Consider the following 14,387-nt stretch of genomic DNA (forward strand, 5'->3'; position numbering starts at 1 on the left):
TAATTCAAATGATAAATAAAAATAACTGAATGAGCAATTTTCAATCAACTATTATTACATCAAATTAATGTAATTGCACCCGTATCATAGATAGGGCAATTTTACGTATGTTTATATAAAAACATCATCAGTGCGGAAATTACGATGATATTTGTACAGTGCCGTAAAATATAGGTAGACATACAGAAAAAAGACGGACATTGGCTTATGACAAATATAATATGATGAAGAATATTGTAAAATAAAATGAAAAAGAAATCTAAATACATTCAGGGGCTCGAACCCGTGTTCCACTGCGCCTGAGGCAGATGCCGTATCAATTGCGCCACAGAGCTGTGTAACTTCAACAGGCTTAAACTATAATATAATGCTATTCAAGATGCATGTATATAAATATACGCTCTACAAACGGTATACAGTCCAAAAATTACTCTCTTACGGCATTTGTTTCATTAACTGAATATTTATCATATAGAAGGTGTTGGCTGACATTGTGCTTCACATTTAGTTCAGTTTTTGTCCGGGATAAATGACTACGGGACAAAATCGGACGGTATACACGTCTTTAAAGAGTAAAGAATTTTAATATAATATTACTTTCTTTTTTATTTATACAAACGTGTATATCGTTCGTTTTTGTCCCAAAGTCATTTTACCCCGGCCCAAAACTGAAATAAATGTGGAGCACAATGTCAGCCAACACCTGCTATATGATAAATATTCAGTTAATGAAACAAATGCCGTAAAAGTGTGATTTGTTTGATTGTATACCGTTTGTAGAGCGTATATTTATATACATGCATCTTGAATAGCATTATATTATAGTTTAAGCATGTTGAAGTAACACAGCTCTGTGGTTCAATGGATACGGCATCTGCCACAGGCGCATTGGAAGACGGGTTCGAGCCCTGAATATATTTAGATTTCTTTTTCTTTTCTTTTTTGTTATTATTTTACAATATCCTTCATCATATTATATTCATCATTATATTAATTTTTGCCATGTCCGTCCTTCTTTTTTTCTCTATTTCTACCTTTATTTTACGGCACTGTACAAATATCACCATAATTGCCGCACCGAGTTGTTTGTCAAAATGGAAACTCGGATGGCTTTCAAAACAGAGCATCACGTGTCCACGGCCATGATGATTGAACTGAAAAAAGTTTGAAATTGCCAATCACAATGCCTAATATGGCCATTATATACCATGAGAGATTTTTCAATTCAGAAAAAATATTTGAACCGTTTTTACGAAAAATGTGAATTTTAAGGTGTTACAATCCAAACCGGAAACAAGTTTCGTTCATTCAGGTTGCATGAGATATGATGTGCATATAAATGGTAAAAAATGACGCTTTTATAGCACTTAGGAGAAAGTCATATTTTCAAATTACTGCAGATATACAGTTTTGTTGGTTGCGTAGGCCTATACAATTTAAACATTGAATATTGAAAAAGGATTTATTGATTATCGATAATCGATGATAATTGATTATCGATATTATTTTTTTTTTTTTTAATTTTTGCATATTGAAACGAATATGGGGATTAATCCATGAAAATTTAGTGGCCATATGCTTAATGCTTTATATTTTATAAGCCAAAATATGAAATTAGATGCATTTTGGAAGAATTATCATAGCTTTAAACTACGAAAATAATCGGCAATCATATAATATTCTTTTGACTTATCCCTTATTTCACAATATTTTTTATCAATATGAACTTTCCATATTGATATGAATGTGAGGATTACTCCCTGAAAATTTGGTGGTCATACCTTTTATGGTTTTTTTTTATAAACCAAAATATGAAGTTAGATGCATATTTTGGACGAGTTATCATAGCTTTAAACTTCGAAAATAATCGGCAATTATATAACATTCTTTTGACTTATACCTTATTTCACAATATTTTTTTTTAATATTAATTTTATATATTGAAATGCATGTGAGGATTATTTCCTGAAAATTTGGTGGCCATACCTTTAACGGTTTTTATTTTACAAGCCAAAATATGAAATTAGATGCATATTTTGGAATTGATTCGGACAACCCAGGAAATTAATAGTTGGCACACCTGCACTAAACAATGGAAATGCGTGCCCTATCAAAATTGGGGAGGCGAGGGAAACATGCATGCAATATATGTGAAGTACAGACTCCCCTCTATATCTCACCCTTCCCCACTCCCCATCATTCAATGTTGGAGGGTCTCACGGACCTGTTGACAACATGGCTTGGTCCAACATTGAATTGGGGGAGCGGGGGCAGAGATATACCAAAAGACAGGCAAACTGTGCCAACCTTTTTTTCCTGGATTGTAGATTGTTTGGGGGATTAGTCCCAGGATTAGCAGTTCTTCAACTCATTTGCCGAGAATAAGGGACAGACGTGGGCGACGTCTATCCTATAGAACAGCCTATTAGTCCGAAGGGTCTCTCTCTCCAAAAAGAGTTAACAAAAGTTAGGGCCCGGGAGTTAGGGTATAGGCATTTTAGGATAAAGTTAGGGTGAGGGTTAGCATTAGTTAGGGTTAGTGTTATGGTAAGTGTTCGGATTATAGAGTTATGGTTAGATTGTGGACATGGGGTAGGGTTATGTTTAGGGTTAGGATTAGGGTCTGGTTATAGGTTAGGGGAAGTTACTAGTTATGGGGTAAGGACTCAAGTTTATTACTTACTGGGCTTTCGGACCAATGACCTTTCGGAATGTCGAACTGTAACCACAATAACAGCAACTCCCTTGTTTGTGTACCAAATTATAATCATGTGCGCAGAGTGATTATGCAGCTTCCGGGGGCACTTCAATTTGAAATAGATATAGGTGTAGGGCTGGCACTTTCGCACTAAGGGGCATTCGGTGAGAGCAAAATGTAAAAAATATGGGGTCATTGGGTGAGAGCATGATTTTTGGCATTCGGGGAGAGCAAAATGTAAAAAATATGGGGTCATTGGGTGAGAACATGTCCTTTTTTTTAATGGAATCTTTGGGTGAGAACCGAAACAGCGCCACAGATACCTTTAAAATCAAATTTCTGGCTCCAAATATCTTTGTTTTTTCAAAATAAGTAACAAAATCGCAAAAGTTGCTGTTCAAATTGAACTTGTAAGGGTCTTTGGGTGACAGATCAAATGGAAAAATAACGGGTCTTCGGGTGACAGAGTATGTGTTCGTAAAAAAATATGGGATCTTTGGGAGACAGCGATGCTGAAAAAGGGGGTCTAATAACAGCCCTACATACGCGTAACCTCCAAAGTTGGAGTGCCCCCCCCCCCGGTGCAGATTTAATCCGTAATTTGGTACACAGGCTGTGTTATCCCTCAATGAACTAATTAATTTACAGAAAACAAGGAAGAAGATGAATTTAAATACTATGTGAACGATGGTTTCTTTGGATCGTTTCTACTCATAACAATGAAACCCAATGTGCCGATACCGTCTTGCCTACAGGTAATGTTAATATAGGTTTTAAAATACTTTTAAATGCGTATCACTTGTTGGGAGTGAAAATGCACGTACGGAGAACATCTCAGTACAAGTGCATTATTTTGTACAATTTCTTGAGGAGAATGATATGATATACGTGGCCAAGAAAATACATTGCAATATCTCTGTTTATGATTTTGTCGCCTCCTTGCGAATCCATATTGCTTCGCGGATCTTCCTGATGTATTAATTCATATGTCTCGTTTGGGTCCTTTTCATATTTGGACTAGTAAGCTCTCTAAAGTGTTGGGGGGGTCATGGCGGTAGCAATCCGGTGTTTTCAAAAGATGCGTTGGGAGTTTCTCTGAAAGTCTGGAATTACAACCATAGATGGATGATATTTTGGTCTTCGTGTCCTTCGTTTTGTGCTCCACTTGTTGTTGACTTATTGTCCATTTTGGGTAGCTGATAAGATGTGGAGATAATAGAAATCGGCACCTCATGTATCTGCGGTAACCATGGTTACTCATGCTTGTCAACCAACTTTGCCACGTCCCCTTTTGCATCTCATTACGCCAAGTTTTCAGGAAATGAAAATATATATTAAGGGTTGGGGTATGAACGTTTGGACAGTATTTATTGTGGGACATTAGAGCACATCAGACATATCGAATTGCATTCTGAATACGAAGAATGTCCTTCTGATATCAAATAATTTTGATTTTTTTAAAATTCGCAATGTAATACACCGTTTTATGGCAAATGATTAAAAATTGATATTTTTGATATTTAACAGTACTCGAAGTAAACTTTATAAATCTGATGATTTATTCTTAAAGTGTATGTAGGTGGGATGAAATGCCGACGATCAATTGAAAATTTTGACCTTTCGTATTGAAGATATGGATTTTTTCCCAAAACACACAAAAAATTAGGCCTTTTGGGAAAAAAATCCATATCTTCAATATGAAAGTTCAAAATTTTCAATTGATCGTCGGCTTTTCCTCCCAGCTACATACACTTTAAGAATATATCATTAGATTTATAAAATTTACTTCGAGGACTGTTATATAGCAAAAATTTGAAAAATATCAAATTTTAATAATTTGTCATAAAATTTGTATTATATGTGACCCGGCAGCACAAATGAGCCGTAAATTCCCTAAATTGTATTCTGAGTTACGGTGTAAAATGTGTACGAAGGTCGTATTCATCGGTAACTTAAGCTGGCCCGACATCTGTCTTATTTTGATAGTCAAAACTAATCAATAATCCCATTGTTGAAGTGGATAATAAGCTTCTACCTTAGATGGCTATAGAACTTTTAATAGCTCTGGTCTTTGTTTGCATTTGCTAAATCCCGTTCAAGTGGTGGGTTACCAGGCATTGTATTTTGTACAGGAATGCATAACCAACAATTAACAATGAGAGAACTTTCTTAAACCTCGTTGACTTGGGGATGATTTGAAATGACCGCCAATTATGACTGTTTGATATTTATTGCCAGCAATGTGGAAAAAGAGACACATGTAAAAACGTAAACAGCTATAATTTTGCAAAGTTTAACAAACCATAACCCCGCTTCTGGATATCGTTTGAAGTCAAATGATATACCATTTTTAAGTTTATGATGTTTATTTTTTTAAACACGAAATAAAACAAAATTGACCGGGGGAGGAATTTACGGCTCATTCGCCGTGAACGGTCACATATCGTGAATTTCAAAAAATGAAAATTATTTGATATCAGAAAGACATCCTTCGTATTCAGAATGCAATTCGATATGTTTGATGTGCTCTTATGTCCCACAAAAAATACTGTCGAAACGCTCAAAACGCTCATTCCAGATCCCGTAATATACAGCCATGAAAATAAGATTATAAATAATGATTTGTGCATGGGATTTGTAAATGAAGAATAACGAAACTACATTGAAATATACAGCCATGAAAATAAGATTATATTAAATGACTTTTACATGTGATTCGTAAATAAAGAGCACCCTTTTTCAATTTCTTGTACAAGTGGTATGAAAAATTACCCTTTTTTGTGTTTCGCGAATTGCTTTTCTTTAATTGAAAATGCCCCCTAATTTCGCGAAAATTCCGACGAGCATGAGTACCCGCAGGTACTCATAGTGCCGGAACCTCAAACAAAATAAGTCCGCCATAACAGACCACCTATCTCAAGAAAACCATGTTATCGACTGGGAATAGGCAAAAATTATAGTCAAAGACTCTAATCAATACACCAGGAAGATCCGCGAAGCAATATGGATTCACAAAGAGGCGACAAAGTCATAAACAGAGATATTGGAAAGTATTCTCTTGACCACGTGGAAACTACCAGTTCCCACGGGAGATGTAGTGAGCCTGGAAAGCACATGTAATCAAACTTTGGATTTGACTATTATCTTTTGTAGGATAACAAGGGTGGGATGTGGAATTTGGCTAACTTTCTTAAAATTATATTCATTTTATTTTCAGGAACGAGGCAATACAGATGCTACGTACTCTTGTAGCATCTGGGGCCAAACATGTAGCAGCCGTGACTGCATCATAAAGAAATGCCGTATGCCTAAACTACACGTTGGAGAATGGATCTTCTTTCAAGGTAACAATACCATGTTAACATTATTAAATGATTGATGGTGTATAGAAATAATTCTGAGGTGCAGATAGAACCAGTGGCAAATGGTGGTCATAGACCACAAACCTAGCTGGGCGTGTTGGTGTTGTGGAGGTATCTGGCCTCTGCAAAATGTCCCAAAAATGTTCCCCTGGTCATGAGGTTTGTTAAATGCGCAAAAATAGCTGTCAAATGATCGGCTTTCCATAGTATACCATTTTTAAAGTGGCTTAAATATCAAGCACAAAAAATGCAGATGTATTCATCTGATCATTTAATTCATTTGAAAACTATAGTTCGCTAATAAAGGATTTTTCCCAACTTCCTAAGGCATATCACCGAGAGATACATATCATAATTCTAGTATAGTCAAAAACCTCAATTCTGTGACCATTCTCTGGCTAGTAAGGTTTGACGATTGATTTGACTCTTATGGACTATTTAGAAAAAAATTAACCCCCATGTCCCTCGCGAAAATCGAGGCCAAAATCCAAAATGGCCGCCGCCAGCATTTTGAAAAATCAAGTTTTGAACCAGAGCACCTATAATCATGTAGAAAGACACTTTTTCGGGTATATCGAGCACAAGGATTCCGATTCTGACATTAGTTTGACATTACGGCCTCATTTTTACCCAGAAATCCAAGATGGCGGCCGCCGGCGCCATCTTGAAAAAATAAGTTTTGAACCAGAGTACCTAAAATCGTGTACAAAGACACTTTTTCGGGTAAGTCGACCCCAAGAAATCCGAATCTGACATTAATTTGACGTTATAACATAATTTTTGCCCAGAAATCTAAGATGGCCCCCATTTGGTAGAGCGTAAATGTAATTTTTGAGTGGGAACACCTTTGATCATGAATTAACTCCCTTTTTTGGCTAATTATGAAAGAGTAATGGATATGGAAGCATAGGTATATCATTTCAGCTTTTTCTGGGGTTAACGTCCCTTATCTGGGGTTTAGATTGCTCTATCTGGTGTTTATGTTCCTTATTTAGTGTTAAGGCGCCTCATTTGGGGTTTGGACTGCATTAGCCTATGGCCTGAAAGGCTGCTGGAGCAGTCTGAAAGGCTATAGAATATTGCTTACGGGAAGGAAAACCGAACAAACCCATAGGGGCCCTTACGTGTATATTTAAGGCAAGTGGCTGGTGGCCCGCCCCTATGTAAGTAAATAATGCAACAACTCACCCGACTGGGAAGTCATTTGCCACAGTGGTCATTGGCCGTGTGTCCAGTATGTAATGCAGGTCAACACTCTAACGAGTAAAATCCTACCATGAAAGTCGACCCCCGTTAAGGCCCCGAGTCCCGGTGGCTGCTCTTCGGCAACAGAGTGTCAGGGGTGCTAAGAATCCGCCGGATGATTGGTTGCCATCTCCACAGGTACAGCCAGAGGAAGAAACAAGGAAGACAACCAGGATCAGCGTAAGTAGCCGAAAGTCGACAAAATGCCAAAATGTGACAAAAGCCACAGCCAGAGGATGTTTAAAGGCATTCCCATAACCCAATGGGGTTTCTGACCTTGGTATGTCTGGCTTTTGTACACATGTGGCATAGTTGACTATACCTTGCATTGGGATTGTGTGCAAATATGTGGTGTTTTCATCCTTTTATTTAACATTCAAAACATTGAGACTTATGAATAAGATTAATGCAGCGGGACAATATGAATGTTTCCTGTAAGAAATTCAAATATAAGTTATAAGTCTCAACTATTAGCCCGTTGGCTGCAGTTTTAAAATGACCATTTTGTGTGTGTGGCAATGAGGACTTTGCCTTTAAGATTAGGCTATATTGATCAAATTTCCCAATCATAGTGCATTGTAGGAATGCCTTTAAGCCTCCTCTGAGCCACAGCTGAGCAGGCCTCAAATACAAGGAGCCGCACTGTGACAAATATGCCAATGGTGACAAAACAGTCAAATCTAACAAAGACTGCTGTAGAGGAACCTACAAAGAAAAGGAGCTCCAGTGGTATTAATATAGGAACCTGGAATGTCAGGACGCTTAGGACGGAAGGTCATTGGGAAATCCTCCTTGATGAGGTTAGAAGATTTGGTCTTGACATCCTTGGACTCTTGAAACACACCTGAAATAATCCGAGACACTCATCAACAAAGATGAATACACCATCCTTCTAGCAGGTAGGAAAGATGGCATTGGAAGAGAAGGTGTTGGGCTTCTAATATCACAGCCACTTCTTGAATGCCTTGTCAGTTATGAATCTATCTCTTCCAGAATCCTAACAGCAAAGTTCAAAATGAAGGAAGGAATATGCAGTGATGCAGAGAGTGATGAATTTTATGATGGGCTACAACATCACCTTCAGGAAGTCAACAAGAAGGAGAAACTTATCCTGATGGGGGATTTCAACGCCAAAATAGGCTCTGACAGTAAAGCTTGGACCCCCGCAATGGGCAAGTATGGTATTGGTAAGATCAACAGCAGAGGGGAGAAACTTTTGGAATTCTGCATGCTCCACAAGTTGACAGTCTGTAACACCCACTTCCAGCATAAAGCATGTAGAAAGGTAACATGGACTTCAAAAACATGATTGACTTCGTCATAACTCAACAGGAGAACCTAAGTACCATCCAGAATTGCCGATCATACTGCTCAGCTGATGTGGGCTCAGATCACAATCTAGTGATCGCTAAAGTGGTGTCAGCACCAGTCAGAACCAAACGCCTGAAAACAACTCCAAAAAGCTATGACGTCAGTAGACTTACCAACCCCCTGATTGCAGAAGAGTTCAGAGCCAAGATTGGTGGTACTTTTGAACCCCTGCTTCAACTGGAGGATACTGATGTAGAAGACCTGTGGGCTAAGTTCAGAGACACGACAAACAAAATTACTGAAGAATCAGATGGTATTAGGAGGGCTCACCAAGTGAAGGGATTGCCTGAAGAAGTCAGGAAAATGTGCCACTTGAGAAGAAAAGCCAGAGTCTTGATGTTAAACAACCCCTCAGCTCCAAACAAGAACTGCTATCGGAAGCTGAACAAAGCGGTCAAATATCAATTGAAGCAGTGGAAAAGAAAACTGCTTGAAAAAGACGTCCAAGAAATGGAAGAAGCCCATGCAAAGAACATAAGCCATGATCTCTTCAAGAAAGTCACAAAGCTAGCAGGTGGTAAAACCAAAGTTCAAACTGCAGCCAAAGACAAACATGGTTCACTGAAAACAGCCCTAGAGGAAGTAATGAAGTGCTGGGAGGGATATTTCAGTAAACATCTGAATACAGAATTCCCCAGAGACTGTAATATACTAAACTCCATCCCGGAGCCTGTCAACCCTGCTACAGCAGGGTTGAAGAGGCTATCAAGAAGCTTAAAAACAACAAAGCGTGTGGTTGGGATAAGATTTCAGCAGAAGTGTTGAAAGCAGGAGGACCCATGTTGAAACAAATGTTTTTGACGATCATCAACACCGCCTGGGTTGAAGGAAAAATCCCTGAAGACTGGAGTAAAGGTCTAATAACCCCTGTATATAAAAAAGGGCGACAAACTGGACCCAGCCAACTACAGAGCTATTACCCTCCTGTCAATCCCGGGAAAAGTATTCTGTAGGATGGTTCTTAACCGAATACAACAGATTGTAGATAACCATCTGAGAGAGGAACAGTGTGGGTTCAGGAGTTCCAGAGGCATCTCAGATGCGGTATTTACAGTACGCCAAATCTATGAAAAGGCAAAGACGCATTCCAATACACTGTAGACTTCAAAGCAGTATGTCTGCGATCAGTAGGATTAGACACCAAACTGGTGAACCTCATTGCAAAAATGTATGAGCAAACGAAATGCTCAGTCGTGGTAAATGGAAAGATCACCGATTGGTTCGAAGTCCTAGTTGGTGTTAGACAGGGATGTCTTCTCTCACCATGCTTCTTCAATCTATATCTGGAGTTTGTCATAAAGGACATCCAAAATCTAGGCTCAGGTAGGTGTGCTCAGATGGGTGACATGTGCATTAACAACATCCGATATGCAGATGACACCACACTCATGGATATGGACTTTGAGAGCCTGCAAATCTCCACTAATGAATTGGAAAAAGCATGCAGCAGCTGGGGAATGAAAATTAACCCACAAAAATGCAAGATCATGTCCGACGATCCAAGAGATATCATGCTGAACCAAATGCCCACTGCCCATTTCTGGGTAGCAGTGTGCCCTCAGTAGAAGAGGATATTAAACGTCGCACAAAGTTGGCAGCCTGGGCATTTGGTAGATTGAAAAATACCATCTGGTCTAACCATGACATCACCAGATCGCTGAAAGTAAGGATCTACCAGTCGCTCATCCTCCCTATTGCCACCTATAGGTCAGAATCCTGGGCGTTACGTGAATCCGACCGACACAGACTGGATGTCTTTGAAATGCGATGCCTTAGGGCAATACTTGGAGTTTCCCTACTTGACAAAATCCGCAACAATTCCATCAGACAGAGTCTCAACATCACTAGCTCCATCAATGATGATATCTGCCGGAGAAGTTTGAAATGGGCCCCACCAAGCTTACATTAATGACTTCAGCAAGAAAAGACCACAGGTCGTCCTCCAACCAGATGGAAGGACCAAATTCAGAGGGACTTGGGAATGACCCCACATGAAGAAACGACACAAGCAACAGACAAAAATGAATGGAGGAGGCTTACTCGGCAGAGCGCAAAGGGCCACACCGCCTGCGCATATAAGTCAAGTAAGTCAAGTCACGTCCCTTATCTGGGGTTACGGTGCATTATCTGGGGTAGATGTCTTATCTGGGTTTAGACTGCGATATGCTAAGGTTACGGCATCTTAGCCACAGGTAAGGAACGTAAACCCCGGATAAGGCCGTCTAAACCACAGATAAGGCGCCTTATCCCCAGATAAGGGATGTAAACCCAAGATAAGGCAGTTTAACCCCCAGATAAGGGACATAAACCCCAGACATGGCGGAAATGACACACTTATGCTTCTGCTCCCATTCAAAAGTTACATTTTCGCTCTACCGAATGGGGGTCATCTTGGATTTCTGGGCAAAAATATGTCATAACGTCAAACTCAGACTCAGAATCCTTGGGGTAGACTTGCCCAAAAAAGTGTCTTTGTACACGATTTTAGGTGCTCTGGCCCAAAACTTATTTTTCAAGATGGCGCCGGTGGCCGCCGTATTGGATTTCTGGCTAAAATTGGTGTGGTAATGTCAAAGTAATGTCAGGTTTGAAATCCTTGTTGTTGACTTATCCGAAAAAGTGTCTTTGTACACGATTTTAGATGCTCTGGTTCAAAACTAAATTTTTAAGATGTCGCCGGCGGTCATCTTAAATTTCTGGGTAAAAATGATGCCGTAATGTCAAACTAATGTCAAAATCGGAATCCTTGTGCTCGATATACCTGAAAAAGTGTCTTTGTACATGTTTATAGGTGCTCTGGCTCAAAACTTAATTTTTCAAACTGGCGGCGGCGGCCATTTTGGATTTTGACCTCTAGCGAAAAATGCCGGGATTTTTGCGAGGGCTAATTGTTTTCTAAATAGTTTATAGAAATCAAATCAATCGTCAAACCTTACTAGCCAGAGAATGGTCACGGAATTGAGGTTTTTGACTATACTATTCTGTTAGAATTTCGGTTTTGATTTCACCATTTTTCAATTCCGACTACCAATTTTGTCAAAATCAACTCGCGAATAATACCCATGGATGGATGATTTTGCAAGCCACAATGGAAATATCGATTGGTTCTGCTGGTTATATTAGAAATGAAGTACTGAGTTGGACATTTTGGCAGTCGTAAGTGAAAAAAGGTGAAATCAAAACGGATATTCTGACAAAACTATAATATATATATAACGATGTGCTTTACAGAGGTGGGAAATATCATTCTTTTGCAAACTATGTTAGTTTGAAACGCTAAAAAATGAATTCCGAAAAAAGCTGGCAGGCGAAGTTAAGGTCTATAAAAGTCAAAAATCTGCACTAAAAGATATAATTTCATGCCTAATTTTAACACCAGGATTTTTTAAATGTATATCCAAGCACTATGTTTTTGACTGAGATTTTTAAAGGAAAAAAAATATTGCTTTATAATTGACCGAGAAAATAAATTTCATAGCAAAAAGGTGTATCTCTGAACTGTGCTGATTGCAACATGTATCGATCGACTTTTAGCGCGACTATGCATAACAAAAGAAGCTGGTGACTAAAGTTCTGCCTGTGTCTACTTTGTGATGATATTGTAAACGTTTCCGTCGTTGAATATTTTTTTCCGATATGATATTGCTAAGAGCTGAAACACAATATCTAGCGTGTGTGGACACGATATGAAGCAGATCAAAAGCAGTCAAATTGATGAAGAATTTTGTTAGCTACATTATGAAACCATGCACACTTGTGTAAAAACAAATCGAAACTATTAAACACGGCGGAACAAACTCGCTATACGTGGCTGTTGAAGAACTAGTGGATTCGCCCTACTATCATGGCAATTTCTGACACGAAGATAATGGATGATGACGCTGTGTATGGTATCATACTGCAGCTAACAAAAGTCTCCAGAAGTTATAAATTGTATTGTGTTCAATTAATAGCCAAAGTTATGATCACTCAAACTAGTGGTATGAGGACTTTCTGTTTTGGATGTGTTTAGTTGTATTTTGTTAAGGCGTCTTGGTGCCGCAGTTAGTGCAATGCAGTATGTGAACTTTGACTGATTTGAATAAAGCCCAGTTTAAAATGCATGTTTTATTGCAGTTTACAAATTGTCCTTAATCTTGCAAAATGCTTCGCATTTAATCAATGTCTGTATTTTTTTTTAATTTTCCTTGGTATTCAGCCATAGGCGCTTATTCGGTCGCAAGTGCATCAACATTTAATGGGTTCAACATCTTACCATGTTACTACGTAGCTCCAAAATGCCTTGAGTAAGTATATATAAGCTCCTACTATGCAACTCATAAAAGTGCAAACAATCGACAGGTTCAAATGCTCTATCATCAGTGATTCGCTAAAATCGAATCCAAACAAGTGTATGTGTGTTGAATTAGTCTACAATATACTTCAAATCGATCTGCATCAAATTAATTTTGTATATCTGCGGTGTTTAACGAAGATGTGTTTATAAGTGTGTTTGTTTGTTTTCGCTCTCTCCTATCAATCAGGTCTATGTTAAAGCCGGGAAGTACGATTGACATGGCATGAGTCTCACTTCTGGGGAAATTCCAAGTTACTCAATAACTCAAGAACGGTACATCCTAGATAGATACATTTTCTGAGTCCTTATGACCAGAGGAATACATTAGTAATATTTCTGACACAATTTGATGAAGTTTAAAATTTGCCCCATGTAAAGTTTAATGACCTTTCCCCCACCCATAGGACAATATTTTATTTTGGGAACAACAAAATTTGTGTACTAGGGATTTTAAGGATTACGAAGAAGTAGGTTAGAAAAAAAAGCACCGGGGTGTAATAAAAATGGAGAACAATAGCGGTGAACTAATTTCGTTTATTCATTAATTTCTATTAATCATATTGTAGTTAACAAAATTGTCCAAACGTTCACACCATTTTTACTGATTTTGATACAACATTTTTTTGAGCTTTTATTATTTATGCTTAAAGTGGGGACATTCTATTTTTGATGTGTTTATTTAGAATACTTTAAATGATGGTTCGGTCTGTCGGAGCAAACAATCTTTTTTCGCCCACAGTTCGTAAGATTACACTGTTTATATATAGGTTAATAAACGCATTTACTAACATATTTCATAAACGAGAAAAAAACGTGATTTTTGCTGTTTTTATATCAAAATTATAACTAAAAATATAGGAAACTAAAACCAAATATAAATGCATCAACCCGCGCAGTCAGTCGTGAGCACGGTCGCTAATGAGCTCAATTGGCTAGTTGTGAAATGCGAATCTCGAAGAATCTCATGGTTTCTCGCTCGCAATCCGTGAACAATTATTCAGACAAAAACCGTGACACTGAGCACTGGCTGCTCTGAAAGATAAGGTGTATACTGCCATCTGTTTGCGGAAACACATTTCAAAATTGCTTCCAAATTGCTAAGGAGGCATGTATATTTAATTTTGTGATTGACAAAACGAGACCAAGTTTGTTTCATTTTCGTTTATTTTTTATATTTTTTAATGACACTAACTTTTGGTTTAATTTATCCAAATTGAAAACTTCAGGAGACATTCGCCTACCTCCTCTTTGGTTTACTAAGTCATGAGACTTTTTGACATCATTTTTATGTAGTTCATAAAATTCGGGATTTGAAATATTTTGCAAATTTGAAAAATAATAATAAAGAAACTCAAAAACAATGTAGTTATTTCTG

The 14,387-nt window shown here is 38.1% G+C and overlaps 1 protein-coding gene across 1 annotated transcript; it reads left to right on the top strand.

The window, feature by feature from the left end:
* Positions 1-3,359: 3,359 nt before the first annotated feature.
* LOC140167499 (ornithine decarboxylase-like) lies at positions 3,360-13,630 on the top strand. Its single transcript, XM_072190806.1, has 4 exons — positions 3,360-3,453; positions 5,916-6,042; positions 12,875-12,962; positions 13,200-13,630. The coding sequence occupies exons 1-4, from the start codon at positions 3,418-3,420 to the stop codon at positions 13,237-13,239; spliced, it is 291 nt and encodes a 96-aa protein (XP_072046907.1). The 5' UTR covers positions 3,360-3,417; the 3' UTR covers positions 13,240-13,630.
* The last annotated feature ends 757 nt before the right edge of the window (positions 13,631-14,387 follow it).

This window comes from Amphiura filiformis, chromosome 1 (genome assembly GCF_039555335.1).
Source record: "Amphiura filiformis chromosome 1, Afil_fr2py, whole genome shotgun sequence".
In the NCBI taxonomy this organism is placed as follows: domain Eukaryota; kingdom Metazoa; phylum Echinodermata; class Ophiuroidea; order Amphilepidida; family Amphiuridae; genus Amphiura; species Amphiura filiformis.

Bases quoted from the DNA above. Each gene is read 5' to 3' on its own strand.
- LOC140167499 (XM_072190806.1), top strand. From the start codon at position 3,418: ATGAAACCCAATGTGCCGATACCGTCTTGCCTACAG. The intron at 3,454-5,915 runs GTAATGTTAATA...TTTTATTTTCAG, and splicing joins CGATACCGTCTTGCCTACAG to GAACGAGGCAATACAGATGC. The intron at 12,963-13,199 runs GTAAGTATATAT...CCTATCAATCAG, and splicing joins GTAGCTCCAAAATGCCTTGA to GTCTATGTTAAAGCCGGGAA.